Source organism: Salvelinus sp. IW2-2015, linkage group LG7 (genome assembly GCF_002910315.2).
Source record: "Salvelinus sp. IW2-2015 linkage group LG7, ASM291031v2, whole genome shotgun sequence".
Taxonomy (NCBI): Eukaryota; Metazoa; Chordata; class Actinopteri; order Salmoniformes; family Salmonidae; genus Salvelinus; species Salvelinus sp. IW2-2015.
This window is the reverse complement of record NC_036847.1, coordinates 16,939,062-16,963,648: the sequence shown is the minus strand read 5'-3', so window position 1 is coordinate 16,963,648 and position 24,587 is coordinate 16,939,062. Positions and strand designations below refer to the sequence as shown.

The 24,587-nt window shown below is 41.3% G+C and overlaps 3 protein-coding genes across 13 annotated transcripts in view; 2 read left to right on the top strand and 1 right to left on the bottom strand.

Annotated features, from left to right (window-relative positions):
• The window catches only part of clstn1 (calsyntenin 1), a 68,147-nt gene extending 66,298 nt beyond the window's left edge, over positions 1–1,849 (top strand). For all 4 annotated transcript variants that reach the window (XM_023991179.2, XM_023991177.2, XM_023991178.2 and 1 more), the window contains one exon: positions 1,008–1,849. In XM_023991179.2, the coding sequence (XP_023846947.1) occupies positions 1,008–1,202 (195 nt within the window). In that variant the 3' untranslated portion in view covers positions 1,203–1,849. The remainder of the gene's footprint in view (positions 1–1,007) is intronic.
• A 4,196-nt stretch (positions 1,850–6,045) lies between these two features.
• On the bottom strand, positions 6,046–9,121 carry lzic (leucine zipper and CTNNBIP1 domain containing). 3 transcript variants are annotated; one of them, XM_023991175.2, is made up of 7 exons: positions 9,038–9,121; positions 8,341–8,450; positions 7,896–8,031; positions 7,414–7,512; positions 7,038–7,133; positions 6,639–6,720; positions 6,046–6,529 (listed from the first exon to the last, which is right to left on the bottom strand). In XM_023991175.2, the coding sequence occupies exons 2-7, from the start codon at positions 8,439–8,441 to the stop codon at positions 6,471–6,473; spliced, it is 573 nt and encodes a 190-aa protein (XP_023846943.1). In that variant the 5' UTR covers positions 8,442–8,450; positions 9,038–9,121; the 3' UTR covers positions 6,046–6,470. The 3 variants fall into 3 exon arrangements, with proteins under 3 accessions (XP_023846943.1, XP_023846941.1, XP_023846940.1); XM_023991173.2 differs by lacking the exon at positions 9,038–9,121 and adding an exon at positions 8,720–8,822; XM_023991172.2 differs by lacking the exon at positions 9,038–9,121 and adding an exon at positions 8,600–8,687.
• Positions 9,122–9,170: 49 nt separating this feature from the next.
• On the top strand, positions 9,171–19,765 carry nmnat1 (nicotinamide nucleotide adenylyltransferase 1). Of its 6 annotated transcripts, none has more exons than XM_023991169.2 (5): positions 9,171–9,294; positions 12,741–12,892; positions 13,689–13,872; positions 17,911–18,035; positions 18,895–19,765. In XM_023991169.2, the coding sequence occupies exons 2-5, from the start codon at positions 12,778–12,780 to the stop codon at positions 19,296–19,298; spliced, it is 828 nt and encodes a 275-aa protein (XP_023846937.1). In that variant the 5' UTR covers positions 9,171–9,294; positions 12,741–12,777; the 3' UTR covers positions 19,299–19,765. The 6 variants fall into 6 exon arrangements, with proteins under 6 accessions (XP_023846937.1, XP_070300580.1, XP_070300578.1 ...); XM_070444479.1 differs by lacking the exons at positions 17,911–18,035; positions 18,895–19,765 and adding exons at positions 11,572–11,727; positions 15,205–15,306 and having other exon boundaries at positions 9,184–9,294; XM_023991171.2 differs by having other exon boundaries at positions 9,260–9,340.
• The last annotated feature ends 4,822 nt before the right edge of the window (positions 19,766–24,587 follow it).

The following is a 24,587-nucleotide window of genomic DNA, read 5'->3' as shown; positions in this document are numbered from 1 at the left end:
CTCGAGTAAAATACTACTTGAGTAAAAGACTAAAAGTATCAGATTTGAAATGTATTTAAGTTCAGTGGTGGAAAAAGTACTCAATTGTCATACTTGAGTAAAAGTAAATTCTACACATCAAATTCCTTATATTTAGCAAACCAAATGGCACACTTTCCTTTTTTTATGACTTTTTTTGACAGCTTGGGGCAACTCCAACACTCAGACATAATTTACAAAGGAAGCATTTATGTTTAGTGAGTCCACCAGATCAGAGGCAGTAGGGATGACCAGGGACGTTCTCTTGATATGAGTGTGAATTGGACCTTTTTCCTGTACTGCTAAGCATTCAAATGTATGGAGTAAAAAGTACATCATTTTCTTTAAGAATGTAGTGAAGTAAAAGAGGTAAAAAATATAAATAGTAAAGTACAGATAACCCCAAAAATGACTTAAGTAGTATTTTTACTTAAACCTAATCCCCATCCACATGTAAATATCTACCTCAAATACTCCAGTATCCCTGCACATTGTACATTTGGTATTGGCACTGACCCTTTTTATAGCTTCCTCTTTTATTCTTGTGTTGTCTTTATTATTTCTATACACACACACACACACACACACACACAACCCGTCAAAAGTTTGGACACCTACTCATTCAAGGGGTTTTCTTTATTTTTCTATTTTCTACATTGTAGAATAATAGTGACGACATAAAACTATGAAATTACACATATGAAATCATGTAGTAACCAAGAAAGTGTTAAACAAATTAAAATAGATTTTATATTCTTCAAAGTAGCCACCCTTTGCCTTGATGACAGCTTTGCACAGTGATGTAAAGTACTTAAGTGACTGGGTATCAAGATAAATAATAATAGTTAACAGTATGGCAGCAGCATAAGTGTTGGTTACAGCGTATGCAGCTGCTGATCGGGTTCCTCTACTTCCTTCAGATCTTTCTCACAATCACTTAATAATGTGTGAAAGACTGACCCTCTCTCTCTCCCTCTTTCCTCTGGTAGACTTATGAGGACCAGCACAGCAGTGAGGAGGAGGAAGAAGAAGAGGAGGAGAGCGAGGAAGGCGAGGAGGAAGACGACATCACAAGTGCTGAGTCGGAGAGCAGCGAGGATGAGGAGGCCGGAGAGCCAGAGGACCAGCAGGGTGCCAGCAGACAGCAGCAGCTGGAGTGGGACGACTCCACACTCACCTACTAACAGACACACACACATACACACACTCATACATTTTTACATGCACATGCAAACACACACTTCTTACACACACAAGCAACACACACACTCATATACACATACACATCACAGGAGGTTTGTGCCACATTAATTGGGGAGAACGGGCTTGTGGTAATGACTGGAGCAGGAGTGGAATGGTATCAAATACATCAAACACATGGTTTCCAGGTGTTTGATGCCATTCCATTTGCTCCGTTCCTGCCATTTATTATGAGCCGTTCTCCCCTCAGCAGCCTCCTGTGATACACACACTTCTCTCACACACTCATATACATACGCTAACACACATGACTCATAGAATTTCTCATCCTCACTACCCCTCCTAACCAGTGGGGGCACATGATGTAAAAACAAAACACAAATCCCCCTTAAAAGCGATATATTGTCAAGGTTTCCCTGTCGTCATCTTAGTGGTGGTACTCTGTGTAGTATAGTAATCACCGGATCGCTGATTTCTTACTTTTTTAATTTTGAATGTTTTATTCCCGGGAAGACTTGGCCAACATTTGCATTTTGTTTTGAGCTACCGTGAGGAAACAACCTTGCACTTTTGTTTAGTTCTTTACTGATGTAAGGCTTTCAAAATGGAGAATGATTTTTTAATATGTATATTCCTTGCACATCTGTTTTAGATTTGTTTGCCGCTAAACGAGAGAAGCTTTGACTTTCTTTTTTTTTCTTTGTGCTTGAGTTGTAGTCCGGAGAGTGAAACGAGATTACGTTTCAGACACGTAGACCGCATATTTACATTTTTCTCCTTTTAGTGCATGAGGATATTTGAACAAGTCATATGTGTAGATGAATAAATTGCTTTTTAATATTTTGTAAATATGAAGAAACCATGTAATTAGTCAATGTGTTAGTGAAGGCCTAAACAAATGGGTCCAATATCTAAAAAGACGCAGTACGTCGTGTAGAATATTTGTGTCACAAAGGCTATAGCATGTTGCACATTTTTTGGCAAAGCTCTTCCGTCATACTTGTACAAAATGTCCGCTTCAAGAAGAGCGACCCAGAACTGTACACAGAGGTTTCTATGGCAAAGTGTTGCTCATTTTGTCTTTTCATTTGCAAGGAGGTAGTTATTTCTTTGCTTAGTGGGGACAGGACTGGTCGGTTTTGCTTTCGGCTCCTCACATGCCACACTCCTCACATGCTATATACATAAGGGCGGGAGGTAGCCTAGCGGTTAGAGCATTGGGCCAGTAACTGAAAGGTAGCTAGTTCGAATCCCCGAGCCGACAAGGTGATAAATCTGTCAATGTGCCCTTGAGCAAGGCACATCATCTTAATTGCTCCAGGGTCGCTGTTGATAATGTCAGACCATGGCCGAGACCCCACTCTCCGACGGTGTCTCAGGGAGWGTTGGGATATGCAAAAAACACATTTCCAATTCACGTGTGAAATAGGACAAATATAAGCACCCACCAAACTATGATTATTACTTTGCTTGACTTGCACAGGTGGCAATGCTGTACTCAAGGCGACAATGTATTTGATTCCCATTCTAGTCTGTTATTGTACAGAAGGTAATTTGAGGTCAAGATGATCACGTTCAGTAAACCACAGTCCGATGTAGCTTAAAGTACTAAGAAAACAGCCAGCTTCTGCAGTTCCGCTATCAATTCACATTGAGTGTAGATATTAATATTTCTGCTAGCACAATAGGACCAGAAGAGAACTACACTCCATCTGCAGCTTTAAAAAGCCCTTCCGTGTTCCAGTCCTGCCGTGGCATCAAAAATATTAGAACAAAAACACAAACGAATCTCAGCATACAGACGGACCTGAGGCATATGGTTAGTCTAGCTTTAGGAGGGCTCAATTCAATAGCACGGCTGCTGTCGTTCTTTGGAAGAGAAATGAAATGCGAGAACATTTGTCTGCTTCATTGCAAAAAAACATATTTTTTAAGGATTTTTTTCATGGCATGGCTATTTAACCTGAAATAATATATTAGATGCATTTTTAAACAGTTTTCTCATTACAGTTAAGCGTAGTCTCACTCTCACTGCAGTTGTTTTACTTATTTGAAGGATATTGAAACCTTCAAATAAGTAATAACAAATGCAAATAAATACGTGACTGCTGACACATTGTTGTGATATGAGAACTCTTTAAAATGTAGTCTTTGTCCTTGTTTGAATCTTTAAAATTAAATATTTTTTTGCAGTAGACCACTAGATTTTATTGTACATGGAACTGTACTGTAGAGTTGTTCTAAGATATTTGTTTACATTTGGTAAACTTGTTTTCCCTCTGGTATTAGTATAAAACTTATACAATTAATTGAAAAGATGTCAGATGTTAACCTCTATATTTCCTCTCAAAAATCACTGCTTGTTCATCTCAATACCTTCAAAAAAAAACATGTGGTAAAGGATTTGTACCCCTCAAACAGGTTAACGTTATTCCACCGTTTTAGGGATCCAAATGAATTATGTACATTCTGCAAAACTTTCATACGTATGTTTTATGGCATGACTTTGGGAATTTTAGTCAAACTTAAAAGTAAAGTGAGTAAAGGTGAGGCATGACAAAGTTGGAAAACTGTTGGAAAGGTTTATAAAGGAAGTCTTATACTTTGCATGTTAATCTATTTTTAGAGGCCAAATACATAATGGCTCAAGTAACACAAGTGTACCATTTTATGCTTTGCAAGTTTCATATAAAGTAATTTTTTGGAGACCGTTCCAAGTAACTTTTGAGGGTTTGATTAAAACCATATGTCTGGAGTCGCTCAATCACATTTCTGTTAGGCCCAATGTATTTATTATTTTTGGTCAACTGWCGAAATGTGGTGAACAGTCTCCCCTTCAATATGACTAGGGCCCAATAAGGGGGTCAGGTTCAAGCTGGCCCAAGTTGGGAGTGCCTTTTGCCGATCACAGCGCATTAACACAACTAACAAAACACTCATCCACGCTCTTTTAGTTGTGGCAACTTTTATTTTGTAACTATTTAATGCTAGATTTCTTACAGAGCTGGGGGAAGTGATTTTTATTTAATTTTGTAGTAATAATAGTCCYCTGCTAGTTTTATTAAAAGTTAATGTTTTACATAGGTGTCATGTGTCTATGTTTATGTGTAGCGAAAGTAGGACCATATTGTATCCTCTATAGATATTGTACTGAATCATCATATTGAGGAAATCCACTTCTAAAAAGATGTACAATATTAAAATGCTCTAGGCAGCATATGTGGGTATAAAGTTACCTATTTGTGTATAGTGAACGGTAATTTTGAACAGTGTATTATTGCCTGATTTGCAGACAAAGTTGTTGAGGGCAGCATGAAATTCACCAGAACAAGAGTATAATCTTATTCTCTCCAAATTTCTCACGCTCATTTTGTCACAGTCCATTGTCAATTTAACATTCTGAACATCTCATCTCCCTTTTAAACATTTTATTTATTGAAAAGTACAAATCAAACATACTACTGAACAGCCACCATTCCAAGGGGCCAGAGTTTACAACTGTTTGTGCCAGTCAGTTGAGCTTGTGCCTCAAGTCAAGTTCTTTGATACTTTTGATCAGCCCCTTGGACATTTTCCTTTCCATTGAATTGAATGAATGTCGCTGTCCATCCAGCAGACATATAGGAGCTTTGGGATTCAACGGGTGTTTACGTTGCATGAATCACTTCTAATGAAAACAACAATTTTCTGTATATTACATGTGGAACTGTGAGATTTGAGTGGGAGAGGGGACATGTATACTACTGATTCTCGGATTGTCTGTTTTCACAAGTCCACACCACTCAAACATTTTTGGTTTATTTTTTATCTTTGCTCAAAAATGGATGGTGACAATGTTTTCAGAACTGTTGAACGCTTCCTTTTGTGCTTGTTGCGGCTGCTCTCACTTTTCTACCAATTGAAAGGCAAATTGTAGTGAAGTTGATGCTTGCTCGTGAACAAAATAAAGGATGAGAGTACAAATGTGTCTGGATTATGTTCTGTTTTATATTATGAGTTCACACTTTTAATTAAGACTGGTGTCATTCTCTGTACTTGAGGTCTGCTGTATCTGCCCTTGCCTTTTTACTAAGTGTGGACTTGCACGCCTCCGCATGGTGGAAACATTCTCTAGCCAATGATTACACCAATACAATGGTTCTACATAAGAGGAAGTGTGCAAGTACACATGGAAAAGGATGCAGCCTGGCTTATTTTGAAATCTGTGAAACCATGACTACCGCTTCAGCCATGTGGAGTAATGAGTAGGATTCTACATGCAAAAGTGATTACTTTATCTGCCTTCCCAATTATACCTTTAAAAAAAAAAAAAATCTAACTTACATTTTAATGGGAAAGACAGATACACCATGATGCATTCTTGACAATATGACTGAGCGGCGCAGATTACCGGTCCATTCGAGCAGGGCATGCCTCCCCCACCGGCTTCGCTAGTTCAAATCCAATCAGTTATAAYACTGTCAGAGCACTGGTGTTGCTTATAAATAGGAATGTTTGATCATGGTGCCCCCTGGTGCTGAAAGAACAGAACTAGTGTGTAGAATAATGGAAATGTGTTTTAACCACAAAACACTACTATATTTAATGAGACAGAAAATTGAGAAATGTAACTTTATATTAGGAATACAAAAATCATAGAGAAACTTATACCACTTATGATTACATTTTTAGAAAGTATTTTGTAGTCAGACATCAAACACACTACACATCCAAAATGATGCATATACACTGTAAACTGACTTTAGATTGACATTTTGGGGCTCCTATCAATTAAGAATCAGAGCTGGTTCAAGTTGGTGTGTTATGCAATTACATTTAAGCCCAGCGTTGCATATTTAACACTGCAATGGTTCATTTATTTATTTTGACATGAACAGTTATGCAGGAAAAATAATTCAATCCAATAGCTAAAACAAAATGATTTAGCCATGAAGACAATCAGTATGAAAACTGAATTTAAAGCCTTCAAAATGTCTGAGCCACACTTAACAAAAAGGATGACCGATGGACTGTCTAACTGTTCAAATTCTAAATAGACTACTCTACTCAAATACTCTAGTACCAAATGCATACCAAGTTAACAATCATCAGAAAAAGAAAAAAATGTACAAAAGTTTAACTTTACTCTTTAAAAGCAAGTACGGTCTGAGTGCATGATTGATTTACATGATCAATATTATGGCACTGTTATTGGGTGGAAACACTTGATGTTAAAACAAAATCATAGACATTGGACAACACCTGATTACCCTCTATACTTTGGTTTTCTCCACACCAGAACTAGCTAAAGCCATTATCTTGTCTTCTGATCCTGAAAAGAGTGAGATGCTGGTTAAGTACAGTAGTTTACATTGTTGAGGTTGGATCTCATGGTATAGTAACACGTAAAAGAAATAAGAAGTGCAGTAGTTAAAGCTCACCGAGGTCTGCAGTGATTTTTTCAAATTGGCTGAGAGTTGCGGTCACATTTTCAGCCAGAAAAGTCTCGTCTTCGACTGTAAGCTGCAGGAAGAACAAAGATAAATGAAAAAAGAGTGAAACTGAGGAAAGAACATTAATCCACACCATAGTCAAAAGACACCTGTTATAGTATTTCACTAAATGAAATGACAGTTAATGACTGTCATATGTAGCATACAATTAATTGAACTCCAGATGGTTACATTTTGTAATAGTTTTTCATTACATGTTATACCAATTACCATTCCATCATAGCAGATTATCAAAATATTCAATGCCGCTTTCTCTTACAGTATTCATCACAAGTTTAAGCTATATGAAGAAGGGATCACAGTACACTGGTACAACGGGCCTTTTACCTTCTCGCCCAGTTTTCTCAAGGCAGTGAGGATCTCCACCTTCTGCTGAGTGTACACATCCCTCGAAAGTTTTCCCACCATGACATCACGGTCCATCTACAGAGAATTTCACACCATTAGGCTAAACTTTCAGGGGCGGTTTCCCAGTCACAGATTAATCTTAGTCCTGGATTAAAAAGCWATTTCAATAGAGATTCTCCATTGACCATGCTTTTTAGTCCACGACTAATATGTGTCAGGAAATCTGTCCCTCAAAGCATTCCATGAACTGAACAGGTTTTAGAATGTAAAGCTTACTTTTGATATTAAATGAATCAAATAATGTACAAACAATAATGTACATAAAATACATAGATGGACAGTGTTTCCGACCAACCTCTGCTAATCTGGTTCTCAACTGCCCCGGCTGCTTCTTGGCAAACATTCGGATCACCTCGGGGGTCTTGAAAGCTTGGCTGATGGCAGCCTGGATTGCCTAATGAAGAGAAGGACAGTTCTCCCATGTCATGCATCATGACAACATTATGGTTTGTCATTACCCGTTATAATATTATGTCACTCTTATGATATGACAGTGTATGGCCCATAGAGGTACATTAGATTAGGGGTGTCAAACTCATTCCCTGTAGGGCAGTGTCTGCGGGTTTTCGCTCCTTCCTTGTACTTGGTTGATAATTGATTATTTAGGAACTGCCTTCACCTTGTTGTCTAGGTCTTAATTGGACACACATTTAAAGGAATTAACAAAAACAGCAGACACTCAAACCTCCATGTAATGAGTTTGATACCCTTGAAGTATATTGTTTATATTCATAGTATTCTATTTAATTCTAAGATCTGGTCATCCAAAGTCCCTACCAGTTGCATTCCTCCAAGCTCATCCACCAGTGTCATGTTGCCTGTCACCATCTTCTTCAGAGACTCATTGAACTCATTCAACTGCTCCAGGGTTTCCTTCTTGGTCTCCTCATACTCCTCCTCTTCTAGGTCTTCTCTAGAATAAACAGAGAGCTCTGGTAATGGAGGAACAATATCTATGGGTGTACAGAGATGTGCTCTAAATTCCATTAATACTATATGTATCACTTTGTGGAATCATAGAAATAGAATGAATATAATGACTCATTCTAGTTCTGTGAGTGGAACATCCACTCTAGACAGATGTGGTCTAAGTTCCATGCTACATCCCTCAGTGGAATCTTATAAATATAATACACTGAAATAATTATTCTAGTTCTGTGTGTGGAACATCCAGACAACCCACAATATGTTCACAGTTAGGAATGACTGATGATGAGAGTACCTGCACTCTTCCAAATCTTGGAGCTGTTGCATCAATCTGTCCAGTTGCTCCTCCATGTTTTGTTTTAGTTTCCCAGTTTCTGATTTGCCACGAGAAGCCATGCTTCCACCCTGCAAATATCATATTTAGTGAGAAAATAGTTCAATTTCATGTATCACTTGTGGATTAACTACCTAGTTACAAACACAATGGAGAGGTCCATCCTTTGACATGAAGAATAACATTCGCTATTAGCTAGCTACTGTATGTAGTTAGCTACCTTGTACCCACTGGCCGCCAGATTCATCTGACTGGGACAGTTTGTTTGTGTGTAGTAGTGTAGCCTGTGGCTATAGTTGTCTAGCTGCTGGCTTGAAAAAATTAAATAAGTAATCCTCACCTGATCGTTACAACAATATAACTCGTCTCAACACAATCAACTTAGGGAAGAGGTGAACATATATTTGAATACTTCTCCATGAAATGTGTTACAAAATACTGTCAAAAAAACATTTGGGAGTGTGGGAGTTGTGAACGTAGCTCTTGTTCGTGGTCATGGATAGAAGGGATCCAGCATTTGTCAGAATTGACTTTTCGTAGCTGGTTTATGAGAAATTACGTAGCCGGTTAAATGTCGAAGGTTAGGAGAATTTGGTTAAAGTTAGAACATTGTTACCATTAGCTAAAATGCAACAACAACAAACAATGTTTTACGTACATTTGACAAAAGCTGAATCCCATCTAGACTTGACTCTTATTCCGTGGGTGCGGCCTTTTCCTTTCCGGTTATTTTTTGTCCAATCATATGTCTCTATTTTAATCCTCTCCAATCAAAGACCGATTAGTAATACAGGAAGTGCATTACATTTTAAAGAGTCATTTTAGTGTTAGGTTCCTTGTATCTTGGGGAAATCAAGCGAATGTTTTCAGGGATCTGGGAAGATTGAGGGATTGACACGTTTGCGGGTGAACTGTGTAAGGAGGCGACTAGAAACAAATGAGACCGATTGTTTGATCACACGTGAGAGTTGTTTGATATCGTTGAGTATTGTTTCGCTATTGCAGAAATGTGGTAAGAGGTTAATGGGAAATGGCGGCGAGTAGTGCAGATGAAATGGAGGAAATTGAGGGAAAGTTGGTGAAGCAGCAGCAYCTGTGTTGGAATGCGAACAATATGGGTGTCAGTTCTGATGGTATGGAGCGGGAGGATGAGGGTCAAGGGCCGGAATGTTCGGTAGTGAAAAGACATAGGAAGAAGAGAGATCATTTATACAGAAAGTAGTGAATCGTCTTGTAAAGAAAGCATAAAGAGGGCCAAGGTAGGATGCAAGAGTAGTGATGTGTTGGAGTGGAAAGTGGTGATTGTGTTTGATGAGACCACAGGGTCTCACTTACACCCTATCTGACTAACTAACTAACTAATGGCGCAGAGAAAGAGGTAGGTGAAGTGAAATTAGCTCGCTTCATTGGAAATGGTAGATTGTTAATATTGTGTGGGAACAAGGGGGAGATATTGAAAATAGAAACATTGAATGGGATGAAGATTAAAAACCATGTATGTACCTGGTGCTTATGCTAGGTTAAGGGTAGTCCTCACTTGGGTCCCAATATATCTATGTTCACAGATGATATTAAAGGAAATGTGAAGGGAGGCAAAGGGATTGAGGCCAAAAGGTTGATCAGTAGGAAAGAGGATCAAAGAAGTGAAAGGTTATCAGTGATACTGAGGTTTGAGAAAMTCTTGCTGGGAAAAGTACAGATAGGATTCCTTAGTTTCAATGTTAGATGATTTGTCCCATGCACTGCGGTGTTTTAAATGCCAAAGAATGGGACATGTAGCTGCTCAGTGTAAAGGAAAGAAAAGATGTGCCAAGTGTGAAGGCGCACATGATTACGGTGAATGTGGAAGCAGTGTGAAGGATAAGTGCTGTAATTGTGGGGGAGAACACAGTGCAGCATTTGGTGGATGCAAGGTACAGAGAGAGGCTCAGAGATACAGGATCAGTCATGATGTATCGTATGCAGAGGCCATATAAAACAGATTGGTAGAACTACAGTGCGGACTGATGGAGCATACATGGATGTGCCTGTAGTGGGTCTACTGTCGGGGCTGGTGCTTCTGATGGTCCTGGCATGATTTTGAGGCCTGTTCAGAAATCGTGTACTCATGAATGTGCAGTGTCAAAGGACACTTTGATAATGAATTATATTGATAAGATTATCAGTACAACTTGGGTTGTGGAAAACAAAAATGACAGGTTGAAGGTTATTGTGGAGATGGCAAAAGAGATATTGGGGGTAACAGATGTTACTGTTGAAATGGTTGTTGACATGCTGAGCAATGCTATGGGTGGAGTGTTTCAGCATGATATAGATACAGTTTAATGGGGAGGAGGTTGTGGTAGAAGTTAGGGATTTATTTGGTTTAGAATTTATTTTCATGGTAGTACAGAATTGGGCAGGTCATGATTGATCGTACATTCTTGCACAGTAGGTGGCGGCATGCACTTAAACTATTGTTTGTGGACCGCCATGATATAGAAAAAATGTTTTCAGGGTTGTTTTATCGTCCATTGCCATGGCTTGTTAGTCAAAATAGGTTAATATTTTAGCTAGATGATCGAAATAGCCTTCAATTTCCATGGAGTATTGAAGACTTCCCGTTAAACCCCACCGAAGAAGGAAGGGGCTGAGGTTAGGTTTAGGTCTCGGGTATGGACATCCCAAGGATATCGGATAGCACTTACCACTTTTTTTGAGTCAAGCTCCAGAGTGGCGCAGCGGTCTAAGGCACTGCATCTCAGTACTAGTGGCATCACTACAGACCCTGGTTCAATTCCAGGCTGTATCACAACCGGCTGTGATTGGGAGTCCCATAGGGCGGCGCACAATTGGCCCAGCATCGTCCGGGTTAGGGTTTGGCAGGGGTAGGCCGTCATTGTAAATAAGAATTTGTTCTTAACTGTCAACGCCCCTTCGTCAGCAGTAGTCATTCTTCAATTAAGTGTTTGTTGTCGTTCAATGACAGAAGACTAGTTTTTGTGCACATTTTTTCACTTGAGAAATACTTAGTTATACTTAGTCTTAGTTAACTGTAAAATTGCGCGACTAAGACCTCTAAGTAAAAATGAATGACATTCCTTGATTTATCTTAGATTGAGTCTGACACATTTTGAAGAAGTGTTACTGTGTATTGTTGCGTACAATGTCTCTAGAGGGACAAATTTACGTTTTTTTTTCTTGTTTTTCAAGCTACTGTCTTTTTAAGGGAGTAAATGGCACAGACGTTTACTTCTGGCTCGGAGCAAACCGAACCTATTATGCGGACGCTTTGAGACCCGTCGTTGCAACCTGGTCTCAGAGCATTTCGAGACACTCCATTTAGTATGATATGTTACGTTTCGTATGGTATGTATTAGTTTGTGGATGTCCATCACCCAATTAACGTTACAATTCGTATTATATTTAACAACATTTGCAAAACGTACAATGTGTTATGAATTTGCAAAACGTWCAATATGTTGTGAATTGCTAAATGTATGTTACGAATTCAAGCTAGATGGCTAACGTTAGCTAGGGTTTACGTTTATGAGTTGCGTGTAAAGGGTTAGCTAACATGCTAAATGGTTGCAAAGTAGTTAAAAAGTTATTTTTGCAATCTGTTCTTGGAGCATTTCTTATTATTCTGTATGTCAATTCGAGAAACTCCATTTAGTATGTTAAGGCATCAACGAAAGTAGGGTGGCTGGATGAGTGTAATATCGCGAATGCCTAGCAACCCAAAGGTTGTGAGTTTGAACCTCATTACGGACAATCTGAGCTAATTAGCCAACACTGGGGCATTCCAAGGTTAACGTTACATGGTGCATCTCTTAAAGCTCTTTGTTGCACACTTTTGCAAGTCAAAAGCCCATAAGATTGATATCATTATGTAGTAGGCTTACACAGTAAGGCATACATAAACCTATGCTACCAACATTCTATCTATGGGCTTCATTAATTTATTTGTATTTGATTTATTTAACCTTTATTTAACTAGGCAAGTCAGTTAAGAACAAATTCTCATTTACAATGACGGCCTACCCCGGCCAAACGCGGGGACAGTTGTGCTTAGATTCTAGTCATAAGTCATATGTCATGTTTAGCCTATCACATTTAAAGTAATGCAAAATGGATTAGTCACAGAATTGTTCAAAGAGCCTTGAAAAAGTATTCACCCCTTTACATTTTTTTAATGATCTTTTCTGAAATACTATAAAATATAAGAAATAAATGAAATGTGTCAAAGGCATCAAAAAGTGAACTGTGCAATGGGCAAGACACATCCACACAACGTATACACATTCAGTGAAAAGTTTAGAAATCTAAACCCTCCCTGTCACAGCTTTGTCAACATATCTTTGTATGTTTTTCTCTTTCAGCCTAGACTGTCCTTATCGTTCCTATGTACTGTAATCAATGGAGCCTCAAGATCTAACCAAAGTGGTTCTGCTGGCTTGTGGGTCTTTCAACCCCATAACCAATATGCACCTGCGTATGTTTGAATTGGCACGGGATTACCTGGAAGATACAGGTATGTCTGATATTTTGTCGTTTGTCAACAGATTTTTAAAAAATATCTTTTTTATTTAACCTTTATTTAACTAGGCAAGTCAGTTAAGAACACATTCTTATTTATAATGACGGCCTACCAAAATGCAAAAACCCTCCTYCGGGGATGTGGGCTGGGATTAAAAATAATATAATAAAAATATATGACAAAACACACCATGACAAGAGAGACAACACAACACTACATAAAGAGAGACCTAAGACAACTACATAGCAAAGAAGCAACACATGACAACACAACAACAACATGGTAGCAGCACAAAACATGGTACAAATGTTATTGGGCACAGACAACAGCAAGAAGGTAGAGACAACAATGCATCACGCAAAGCAGCCACAACTGTCAGTAGTAGTGTCGATGATTCAGTCTTTGAATGAAGAGATTGAGATAAAACTGTCCAGTTTGAGTTTGTTGCAGCTTGTTACAGTCACTAGCTGCAGCAAACTGAAAAGACGAGCGACCCAGGGATATGTGTGCTTTTTGGGACCTTTAACAGAATGTGACTGGCAGAACGGGTGTTGTATGTGAATGATGAGGGCTGCAGTAGATATCTCTTTACATTATACATTTGTAAATCATCACTTTGTTGTGTTTTGTGAGTTTAGGACCTACTTCCTCAGACATTTGCATTGCTTCCAAATTATGAGAAGTAGACCTAGTCAAATAAGAGTGGTAGTATTTTGTATTTAACTGAATTTGTATTGTCATTGTGTGCTCTACAAAATTAGCTGGCCCAACTCCTCTTTCTTTGTCTCAGGACAGTACATAGTTGTGAGGGGCATCATCTCTGCAGTGGGTGACGGCTATAAGAAGAAGGGTCTGATTGAGGCCTGTCACCGTGTAGATATGGCCAGGCTGGCCACAGACACCTCTGACTGGATCAAGGTAGATGCATGGGAGAGCCAGCAGCCTGACTGGGTGGAGACAGCTAAAGTGATGCGGTGAGTGCTGATCATTTGTGTGTGGAGACTGTAGCTTAGTTATTGAGAGGGGTTGTCAAATCTATTTTGATTTGGTGAGTTTGTGTGATACAAAAAGAAAAAAAAGCATTACTTGCACTGCAAGACTCTTGTATTACATTTATCCAGGGTAACCTATGCCAAGATGTACTCTTAAGGAGCCTACTGTTACTCCTTAAGGTCCAAGGACCTTATGTTATTTTTAGCGGTAGACTGGCAGCCAAAAAACCCATGTAAACGTGAATCCATTCTCAATTGTGATACGGATCTAGAAACATAAAGCCTTTTACTTTCATATCATGTCAAAATAATTTCACAAATGCTAATGTGGCCCTCTCTTCTGAGGGACCGGAGTTCATATCAGTTTGTACCTAGTACCAGGGTTTAACACCTATGAGAATGCTCATAGATACTTTAAAATGGGGATCCCCTCCCTTTAAAAGAAACAAGAAATTCTCAGTCCCAAATAAACTCGGTTCTGTGTCCAAGAATCCATTCCAAGCTTTACTGGTGCGTGACCGAGGCGCTGCGCGTGAATGGAAACCTCTAGTCAACAGACCTGTGGCTGTCCCAATAAAACACTGGAACGGCCCGACACAGTTCCTTTTGTGAAACAAAAACTTAAACGGTCTTCTTCAATTATAATGGGACCACTCAAACTCTGAAGTCCTCTCTCTTTTACCACGACCAGTGGCAACTCACGACCATGTTAACGCTGTCTCTCGGTATAGCGGTTGAGAGACAGAAAGAGTAGCTTGTTGATGACAGTTGATCCTCTGTCTGAGAAAGTACAAGCAACAAATCCCTCACTGTACTCATGGTGATCGGGGATCCTCAACTAAATGTTCATCATATATACTACTTTTATTTTCACTGGTCAGTGAGTTACACAACTTTAAACTGCTTGAAACAACTAATTAGCAAATGTTGATTGCTTCTAGTTCCCTCTCATATGTCGCACTGTTCCCTAGCAACTGGTCCATCTCCCAAATATGTCTCACATGCAACAATGGTCAGTACACAATAAGTAACCAGGAGTTACATACACCTCTCACAAAATAAAGTTAGCCTCCCGACAAGACCGAACACCTTTGACCTCAGAAGAATGCAATACGTTGATACACACACAGCATCGTCAATGTGTCATAGCTTGACATAAGTACACAGAAACATTCATGTTTCATCCAAGAAAATAAATACCCTTATTATACAAAATACCTGTATACCTCAGTGTAATACGGTAGTGTTGTGCAGTGTACCTAACTCCTCATAAGACAGCCTAACTAGTGCCTTCACCACTCTCTTGTTTGGCAGTTCTGGGATGGTCTGAGTGTCCACTGTGGATCTGGGGAGGGCTGGACAGCTTCCTCTTCAGGGTCCATCTTCTGTGGCTCCTTCGGGTTCTGGGTTAACTGCGACAGGTGCAGTCAGGGTGAACACTGTAGCCTCTGGAAATATCTTTGCTGACAGTGGATATTACTGGGTCCCTGAGCACATTGCAGATCCTCACGCAGGATAGTCCATCTTTAGAGCAGTGAAGTTCACAAAGGCTTCAGCCTCGGGCTGGGCCCTTATGTTCCAAGATGCACACTCTGAGATACTGTCTGAAGAGTTGTTGGCAGTCATCGCTTGGCAAGTGGCTCTGACTCCTGGTGAGGGGATTTCAAACCAGTCTCCAGCCTCTTCAGCACTGATGTGTGGACATCTTGATAGGGCATCAGCAGCAATGTTCACTCGCTCTGGCTTGTACTACAACTTGAACTCGTAGTTGGCGAGAGCGGCCATCCCCCTCTGGCCTGTAGCATCTAGCTTGGCAGTGGCTTGCACATAGGTGAGGAGGTTATTGTCCTTGTGCACCAGGAAATTTGCTCCGTACAGATAATCATGAAACTTGTCCGACACTGCCCCGTTTATCCCCAGGAACTCAAGCTTGTGAGCTGGATCTTCTCTGTCCTGGACAAGGTCCGGCTTGCATAAGCCACTGGTCTCCATCCCTCAGGGTACTCCTGGTAGAGCACTCCACCCTGCCACTCAGACTGGCGTCAGTGTGGAGGACGTAGAGCTTCTCAGGGTCAGCGAAGGTGAGCACAGGTGAGCTGGTGAGGCGTTCGATGATGTTCTGGAAGGCTCTCTCACACTCTGCTGTCCATCGTTTTCCAAACAGCTCCTTCTCCTCCTGGTAGGTGACTCTAGGGGGAGGACTGGTGGGCGTGCCATTTTCTCTTGGGGGCGTAACCTCGGAATCTCATGGAGGGATCTTACGACAGAAGTGTATCCTTTTCACTTACCACCGGTAGTATCCACAGAACCCAAGAAACGACTGGAGGGCCTTGAGGTTTTCTGGTCTGGGCCATGAGGGGAGGGCATCGATACCTTGGTCGGAGACTGTGYCCCAGGTATTTCACTGAGGTCTGGCAGAACTGGCACTTGTCGATGGAGGCCTGAGGCTTTCCAGACAGTCCAGGACCTTCATCAGCCTTTCCTCATGTCCCTTCAAGGTTTTCCCAAACACAATGAGGTCATCCAGGTAGACCAGCCCTGCAAGGAGGTTCATGTCGCCGACATCCTTCTCCATTAAGCATTGGAAAGTAGCTGGTCTGGAACGGTTGGACCCAGTGAACATGGAGGGGTCTCCCTGCATGGGGGGCTCAGGACACACAAGGGCAAGAGTTTTTCAATAGGCTGCTGGATGCCTACAGTCACAGGAGATCTCAATGGTGATGCTGATGTAGCCGTCATAGGGTAGTTGCTCTCACTTAGGCCCCACAAGGTTATCCCTTCTAAAGGCTGGAGAAGGAGGTGTTGTCTTTGTAGAACTGCCGGTGGATGCTTGCCACTGTCTACGATGGCATGACAGGGTTTTCCCATTCACTTTCACAGGAGACACTGTAGGCTCCTTTACTGTCCCCCACTGCTGTTTCCCGATCTTCCTTGAGCACGGATGAAGCTTCTGTTGAATTCCTCTACATTCTCTCCTTTTCTGACAGTTCCTGGAAGAGTGGCCATCTTTACCACAGTTATAGCAGAATACATTTTCATTCCTCTTTGGCCCTGGACATGTAGCTGGTCTGAGTTAGATGGATCACCATTGCAGCTATGGCGTACTTCAGTTCTTCTACCTGTTGGCGGAGAGCTTTGATTTTGGCCCTAGCATCTGATGATGGTTTCAATGATCTGTTCAGGTCTTGAGGCTATGGCTTGGGGTGTGGCAAGGTTCTTCAGCTCGCTATCTGAGATCTCTCATCAAGGTCTGTAGTTTGTCTGTTAAATCACTACGGGGTGCTGACATAGGAGAGAAAGTGGTGGTGGGTATTTGCTCAGGAGAGCGAGGAGTTACATTTCCTAGATAGATCAACTGCCACTTGATGCCTTTTTACTCATCTTCAACCACACAATGCAGTGAGATCCAGAAGATAATGGGAGAATCTCCCCAAATACAGGTGTGCCAAGCTTGTAGCATCATACCCAAGAAGACTCGATGCTGTAATCTTTGCCGAAGGTGCTTCAACAAAGTACTGAGTAAAGGGTCTGAATACTAATGTAAATGTGATATTTCAGTATTTTTTTTTTTTTATAAATGAGCAAACATTTCTAAAAACCTGTTTTTGCTTTGTCATTATGGGGTATTGTGTGTAGATTGATGAAAAAACTCTTCAATCAATTTGTAACGTGGAAAAAGTCAAGGGGTCTGAATACTTTCCTACGGCACTCATGGTAGGGTGGGGTATGCAAAATGTCAACTTTTTGAGCACCTCTCTCCTTAATGTTTTAGCCTTCAGGTCTCATAAAGCTACTTTCTGACTACTTCTGCCATGGGCAAATACAGTATGTATAGCAAGTTTTGTTCAAATCAAAGGTCTGCGGTCAAAGTTATTGAAATCAAATGGAACGACCAAAAAGTAATTTTGTTGTGACATTTTGTAAACATAATAACAAGTGAAGCTACTCTGCCATGATCCTTGCTTGGTTCCATTGGGCTTTATCTCCCTCGTGTCAATTGAATTGTTGTCTGCACTTAAGGCATCATTATAAAGAACTGATGACAGCGGAACAGAACAATGACTATGTGGACACTGCAAAGAAGAGGAGGATTGAGGCGACAAAGCACGCTTTCGAGGATCCATCCTCATATCACACAAGGAGAGGTAAAAAAGGAGAAACATTCTCCACGAGCATTTCCGAGACCACAGACAAATGCACACATTTCTTACTACCCAGAAGTTGCAACTAGCTCTGCTTTGGAGAGGAGGATGCTGTGTAACACCCAGGGCAGGTAACACAATGGGATTCATTGTTATATGGACACTGCTATATTGTTTCTTACTATCAATTCCACTCAGATTAGTAATGACAATTTTGGTCATTTTAGTGACACTTTTTTTTATGCAAAGTGACTTACAGAACCATTGATAGTGACGTACTCATTATTTGGCCCATTTGGAGATTCAACCACAATGGAATTAGGTCTCAGACTTTATCCTTGATGATTTTACTCATGTGCATATATGGCTTTTTCACGTTTTTATGTGTGCTTGTTTAAAAAAAAAAAATGGTCATATTAATAAACTAAAACCGACAACCCTCTTGTTGCCAGCACCATGTTCTAACTCATTGAGCCAGCAACTGTTGAGTACTACTGTCTGTCTGGGACATTACCACCCACATAGGGTTTGGTTTTATAGAAACCAGTGACAACTAGTCATGCCACCTGAAGACTGGTATGGTGGAACAGCAAGTGATCTGCCCTGAGGTAATAAAAACGTAAAGTACATGGTGCTGGCTACATGTTTTACCGGCACAGGCTGTCTCTACTAGTGCAGAATATTGTGGCCAACTTTTTGACATTGTCAGAAATCAGGCAATTCCCACACTTTTACTTAAACCCACTGCTTCAGACTTTCTAGCCTAATGTGTGTTTATATCAGAGGTTAGGTACAGCAGAAGACACATTTCAATCTTGTATGGGTTAATAAACTATTCTTCATCTGTCTATGAACCATTTAGACAACGGCCCTCAGCTGAAACTCCTGTGCGGCGCGGACGTCCTGGAGTCCTTCGGCGTTCCCAACCTGTGGAAGCACGAGGACATTGCCGAGATCGTGGGCCGCTATGGCCTGGTGTGCATCACCCGCAACGGCTGTGACGCCCACAAGTTCATCCACCAATCGGAGGTGCTGTGGAAGCACCGCAAGAACATCCACGTGGTACGCGAGTGGGTGACCAACGAGATCTCGGCCACGCACGTGCGCCGGGCCCTGTGCCGGGGCCAGACCGTCCGCTACTTACTGCCGGACCCGGTGGTGAGCTACATCCGGGAGCACGGCCTGTACAGTGCCGAGAGTGAGCAGAAGAACGCTGACGTCGTCCTCGCCCCACTTCAGAGACACACCGGCCCCTCCTCCAGCTGAGGTGGCCAGCCATATTGCCTGCTGCAAACTTGAATGCCTTGATGCCTTGTCAAACGTGGTTTCCATATGTTTGATACCTTTACGATTTATTTTCTAGCCATTACAATTAGCCCGTCTTCCTACAGCTCCTCCCACCAGCCTCCTCTACTTGAGACTGTGTAGTAGAAGCATTTATCTTTTACTGGTTTGAGAAGATTTGTGACTGAATGCACAGATATTTTTGTATCAGTTGAAGTAGACTGCTCACCAGTGCTAGAATGAGTTTGCACCAGAATAGCCTCTTGTGTGGCATCTCCTCAGAGAATGGGTGAATCTGCTAAAGATTTAAATGAATAACTGTGTTTTGTAGAATAGTATAAGCACCCAAGTAGTGGCAATCCCAAGTGCCAGAATGTAAACCCTTGATCTGGCACTAACAGTCAATCTGGTCCGTAGAGCACTTTATCTGTATAATAGCACAGATCGAAACCCATGATTATTTGTGTACAAATGAGAATTCCTTGATTTACAATGAGCCTGATGCATAACTACAGAAATGTTTCATTTCGAAATGCAATGCAGTGATTAACATGCTCGTCCACCCTTGAGTACCTTTTAAATGCTGGGGCTTTAGTGTGTGTGTGTGTGTTTGACAAATTCCCTCAGGCAAAGGCAGTTGGTATATATGGAAGCCGTTTACAGATATAGTAGGCTAGAGTGACATACAAACGGCATGGTGTGTATTGAGAGAAATAAAACGCTGTCTTTGTTTTGCAGCTTGTGAACACTTCTGTCAGTGTCATTGCTGTCTCCAAGAAAAATACTGTACATCCATCTGATAATGAGGAAATCCCAAACGTTCACACCTATTCTGTTTGCTTCAAATGCAGGTTATTTGTAGCTTTTTTGTTATTAAAAAGGAAGACTAACTTTCCTGGTCAGATAAGCATTGTTCTGATAATAACATGAAATGTATTACAATAGTTGATTGAAGTGTAGATACAATACCCACTCAGTGGTTGCATTAGTAGAGGCACTGTATGGAATCACTGAGTTGATTGAAACTGCAGAATTTCCCTTCATTTTTTGTTTGTTTGGCAACAAAGGCAATGCAGGCAAGCGCTTCCTATCTTGACTTGTCTTATTTCTAAAATTAACTTCTGTTTCTTGATCAATGATCGAAAACCTAGCCTAGCTACGGTGGTGCTCAATTTAGCAGGACCGAATGAAGGCTCAGGCCAAACCCTCATCTCATATGTTCCCAAGCAAAACAGGCGAAATGGTTATTTATTTTCAATTATGTACGATTTATAATCTGACATCATACAAGCAATCACTGTATTGACTCTAGTCATGTTCATAATATGTTTGGTAGTAGCAGCTGGTGTCTTCAAGCCTTTGTCAGGGTGCAACTCAATATTAGGAAGGTGTTCCTAATGTTTGGAATACTCAGTGTATGTCTGAGCATGTGTTCTTACACTCTGTCCATCCCCAGGTATTGATCCCACAGTTTGTAAAATCGCTCAGATGCTGAGGCTGGGGGAGGTGATCGAGTAACAGGGTGACCTGAACATAATCAAAATCCTCAGGCCATTCTGCAACTATACTTTCTCTTTCACCAATGGGCTAGATACTAGGCACTGCAAGGTGCGATCCAGGCAACCTGTTTAAGTCTAGCAAAGCCAGACTCCCAAGTCTCGCACTGGCTTAGCTAGCTCTGGTCCAGGTCATTAATGAGCGTTCCTTCACAAACAGTCTGCAGTTCAAGTTAGAGACGGAACGCACCCTAACGGCCTGGACCAGCCTTCTAGTCAGGTTGTGCGAGACTAACCTGACATTAACCACTTTGGTCAAAGATTAGATCCAAAGAATATTGAGGTTCCCATTAAAAGAGCATTTGTAATAATGATTAGTGTAATTGAGCTTGTTCTAGCTAGCCTACATGAACTACGAGGTCAGTCTTTCAAAAATGATGGACATGCTTTTTGCTCTGTGTATCATACAGTCGCTGGTGACATGAAGGGGAGTAAGCTGGTGTGTGAACAGATTGGGAAGGTGATTGGACACTGAATAGAGAAAGATAAACTACATTCTCTTATGCATCTTATATTCCTATTCTCTTTTCTCAGGAGTTATACTGTGAAGGCCAGGTCTGCAAGCAAGTTTTCAAAAAGAATGTGAAGGAATGCACTTTAAGGGTTCACATTTTAATGTCACGTGCACAAGTACAGTGACATGCCTTTCTTACAAGCTCCAAACCCAACAATGCAGTAATCAATATCAATGTTGCACAAAAAAGAACAAATTACAGAACAAAAACATGAGAAATAAATAAGAACACGAGAAAGTAAGAAGCTATGTACAGCGTCAGTTCCAGTACCATAATTACAATGTACGGGGATACTGGAGTGATAGAGGTAGATATGTACCAGGGGAAGATGACTAGGCATCAGGATAGAAGCTGTTCAGGAGCCTGTTGGTGTCATACTAGATGCACTGGTACCGCTTGCTGTGCGGCGGCAGAGAGAACAGCCTATGGCTTGGGAGGCTGGAGTCTTTAACAATTTTCAGGTCCTTCTTTTCACACAGCCTGATATAGAAGTCCTGGATGGTAGGGAGCTCGGCCCCAGTGATGTACTGGGCTCTCCACACCACCCTCTGTAGCTCCATGTGATCAAGGGCGGTGCTGTTGCCATACCAAGCAGTGAAAAAGAATGTGGACTACAGGAAAAAGYGGACCGAGCASGCCCCCATTCTCATCGACGGGGCTGCAGTGGAGCAGGTTGAGAGCTTCAAGTTCCTTGGTGTCCACATCATCAACAAACTAACATGGTCCAAGCACACCGAGACAGTCGTGAAGAGGGCACGACAAAACCTATTACCCCTCAGAAGACTGAAAAGATTTGGCACGGGTCCTCAGATCCTCAAAAGGTTCTACAGCTGCACAATCGAGAGCATCCTGACTGGTTGGGCAACTGCTCGGCCTCCGACCGCAAGGAACTGCAAAGGGTAGTGCGAACGGCCCAGTACATCACTGGGGTCAAGCTCCCTGCCATCCAGGACCTCTATACCAGGTGGTGTCAGAGGAAGGCCCTAAAAATTGTCAAAGACTCCAGCCACCGTAGTCATAGACTGTTCTCTCTGCTACCACACGACAAGCAGTACCAGAGCGCCAAGTCTACGTCCAAGAGGCTTCTAAACAGCTTCTACCCCCAAGCCATAAGACTCCTGAACATCTAATCAAATGGCTACCCATACTATTTGCATTCTCAGCATTCTCTTATCTAGGTGGGTGAGGGCAGTGTGGAGTGCAATTGCGTTGTCTATGGATCTGTTGGGGTAGTATGCAAATTCGAGTGGATCTAGGGTGTCTGGGATGATGGAGTTGATGTGTCACAACCAGTCTTTCATAACACTTCATGATTACAGATGTGAGTGCTACAGGGCGGTAGTCATTGTGGCATGAAATGTTGGAGTTCTTGGGAACAGGAATGATGGTAGTCATTTTAAGACGTGGAGACTACAGACTGGGACAAGATGTTGAAAATTACCGTGAATATGACTATCAGCTGATCTGCGCATGCTCTGAGAACGAGTCCTGGAATACTGTCTGGCCCCACAGCCTTTCAAGTCTTGACCTGATTAAAGACCTTACTCACGTCAACCATCTTCTTGAGAAGAAGATAAGATGGTCCATGATGTAAACCAATTGTGTTATTCCGAGACTGAACCCTAAGCATAGGGGAAAGAAACCCAGGTCTATGAGCTGTAAATMATCTGGCATTGTCTGGGGCAATATGACTTGACTGTTCATTTGATAGTCCCAAATGAAAAACTTTATACTTTTTGACCATTAGAGGACACCATTGGATTATTGTTATAAAATTGTACGGTACATAATTCYAAAAGAAGAACACAGCAGGGCTTGGTTGACATTTTTAAGAGGAGAATTCTCACCTGAATTAATAATGGTCTATAACCCTCAAAGTCAACTCTGGACCTCAAAACCAGTTCCACTGCATGTTTTAATTGTTCCCCTCTAATCAGGGACTGATTTAGACCTGGGACAACAGGTGTGTGCAATTKATTATCAGGTAGAAAAAAAAACAGCAGGCTCCGGACCCGTAGGGTAAGAGTTGATTACCCCTGGTCTATAATATGGATGTTAAGAAAAGTATATTCCACATTGTAAAGGCTTAGGAAATCTTAGCAGATATCAGTCAGTAACTGGATAAGACTTCTGCCGTATTACCGGCACACAAAATTAAATTGTGTTCTTTGTGGTCCTCTGTTCTGTCTTGCCATGAGTGAAGGTAGGGAGCTGAGAATAATCTAAACACAACTGGATTTGATTTTCCCAAAGTCATTAGCCTTGCTGCAAAAGTCAGTATTAAGAGAAATTCTAGACTTCAAATCAGATTTTATCGGTCACATACACATATTTAGCAGATGTTATTGTGGGTGTAGTGAAATGCTTGTGTTCCTAGCTCCAACAGACTTGCCACAAACTTGTGAATAAAATATCAAGCATAGACTGTATAATATGGAAAATGCATTTTACATTATGAAAAATAGAAATGTGAAAATGTAGCACTGTCAATTAGTTGACTCCATAAATCATACAGCCTTTATGATACTCTTATAATACTCTCTTTTCACTGCATTTTGAGCATGAGCTCATGTGTAGCCTATCATCAAAAGGGTTGAAAAGCAGCAGCCTAAGGTTTCAGTGTCTATGTTTTAGTGTAGATTTACACATTCTCTGAAGATGTTCTTCTGAAGAATAAGCAGCAGTCTTCATCGACCTGGCCAAGGCTTTCGACTCTGTCAATCACTGTATTCTTATCGACAGACTCAACAGCCTTGGCTTCTCAAATGACTGCCTCGCCTGGTTCACCAACTACTTCTCAGACAGTTCAGTGTGTCAAATCHGAGGGCCTGTTGTCCGGACCTCTGGCAGTCTCTATGGGGGTACCACAGGGTTCAATTCTCGGGCCGACTCTTTTCTCTGTATATATCAACGATGTCGGTCTTGCTGCGGGTGATTCTCTGATCCAACTCTACGCAGACGACACCATTCTGTATACATCTGGCCCTTCTTTGGACACTGTGTTAACTAACCTCCAAATGAGCTTCAATGCCATACAACACTCCTTCCATGGTCTCCAACTGCTCTTAAATGCTAGTAAAACCAGACGCATGGTTCGCTGCCCGCACCCGCACTCCCAACTAGCATCACTACTCTGGACGGTTCTGACTGAGAATATGTGGACAACTACAAATACCTAGGTGTCTGGCTAGACTGTAAAC

Coding starts and splice junctions, on each gene's coding strand:
- lzic (XM_023991172.2), bottom strand. CDS start 8,626: ATGAATCTGGCGGCCAGTGGGTACAAG. Junction 7,513..7,895: donor AGCTTGGAGGAATGCAACTG/GTAGGGACTTTG, acceptor TCTCTTCATTAG/GCAATCCAGGCTGCCATCAG. Junction 6,721..7,037: donor TGAGAAAACTGGGCGAGAAG/GTAAAAGGCCCG, acceptor TTCTTCCTGCAG/CTTACAGTCGAAGACGAGAC.
- nmnat1 (XM_023991169.2), top strand. CDS start 12,778: ATGGAGCCTCAAGATCTAACCAAAGTGGTTCTGCTGGCTTGTGGGTCT. Junction 13,873..17,910: donor GAGACAGCTAAAGTGATGCG/GTGAGTGCTGAT, acceptor TCTGCACTTAAG/GCATCATTATAAAGAACTGA. Junction 18,036..18,894: donor CTCATATCACACAAGGAGAG/GTAAAAAAGGAG, acceptor TGAACCATTTAG/ACAACGGCCCTCAGCTGAAA.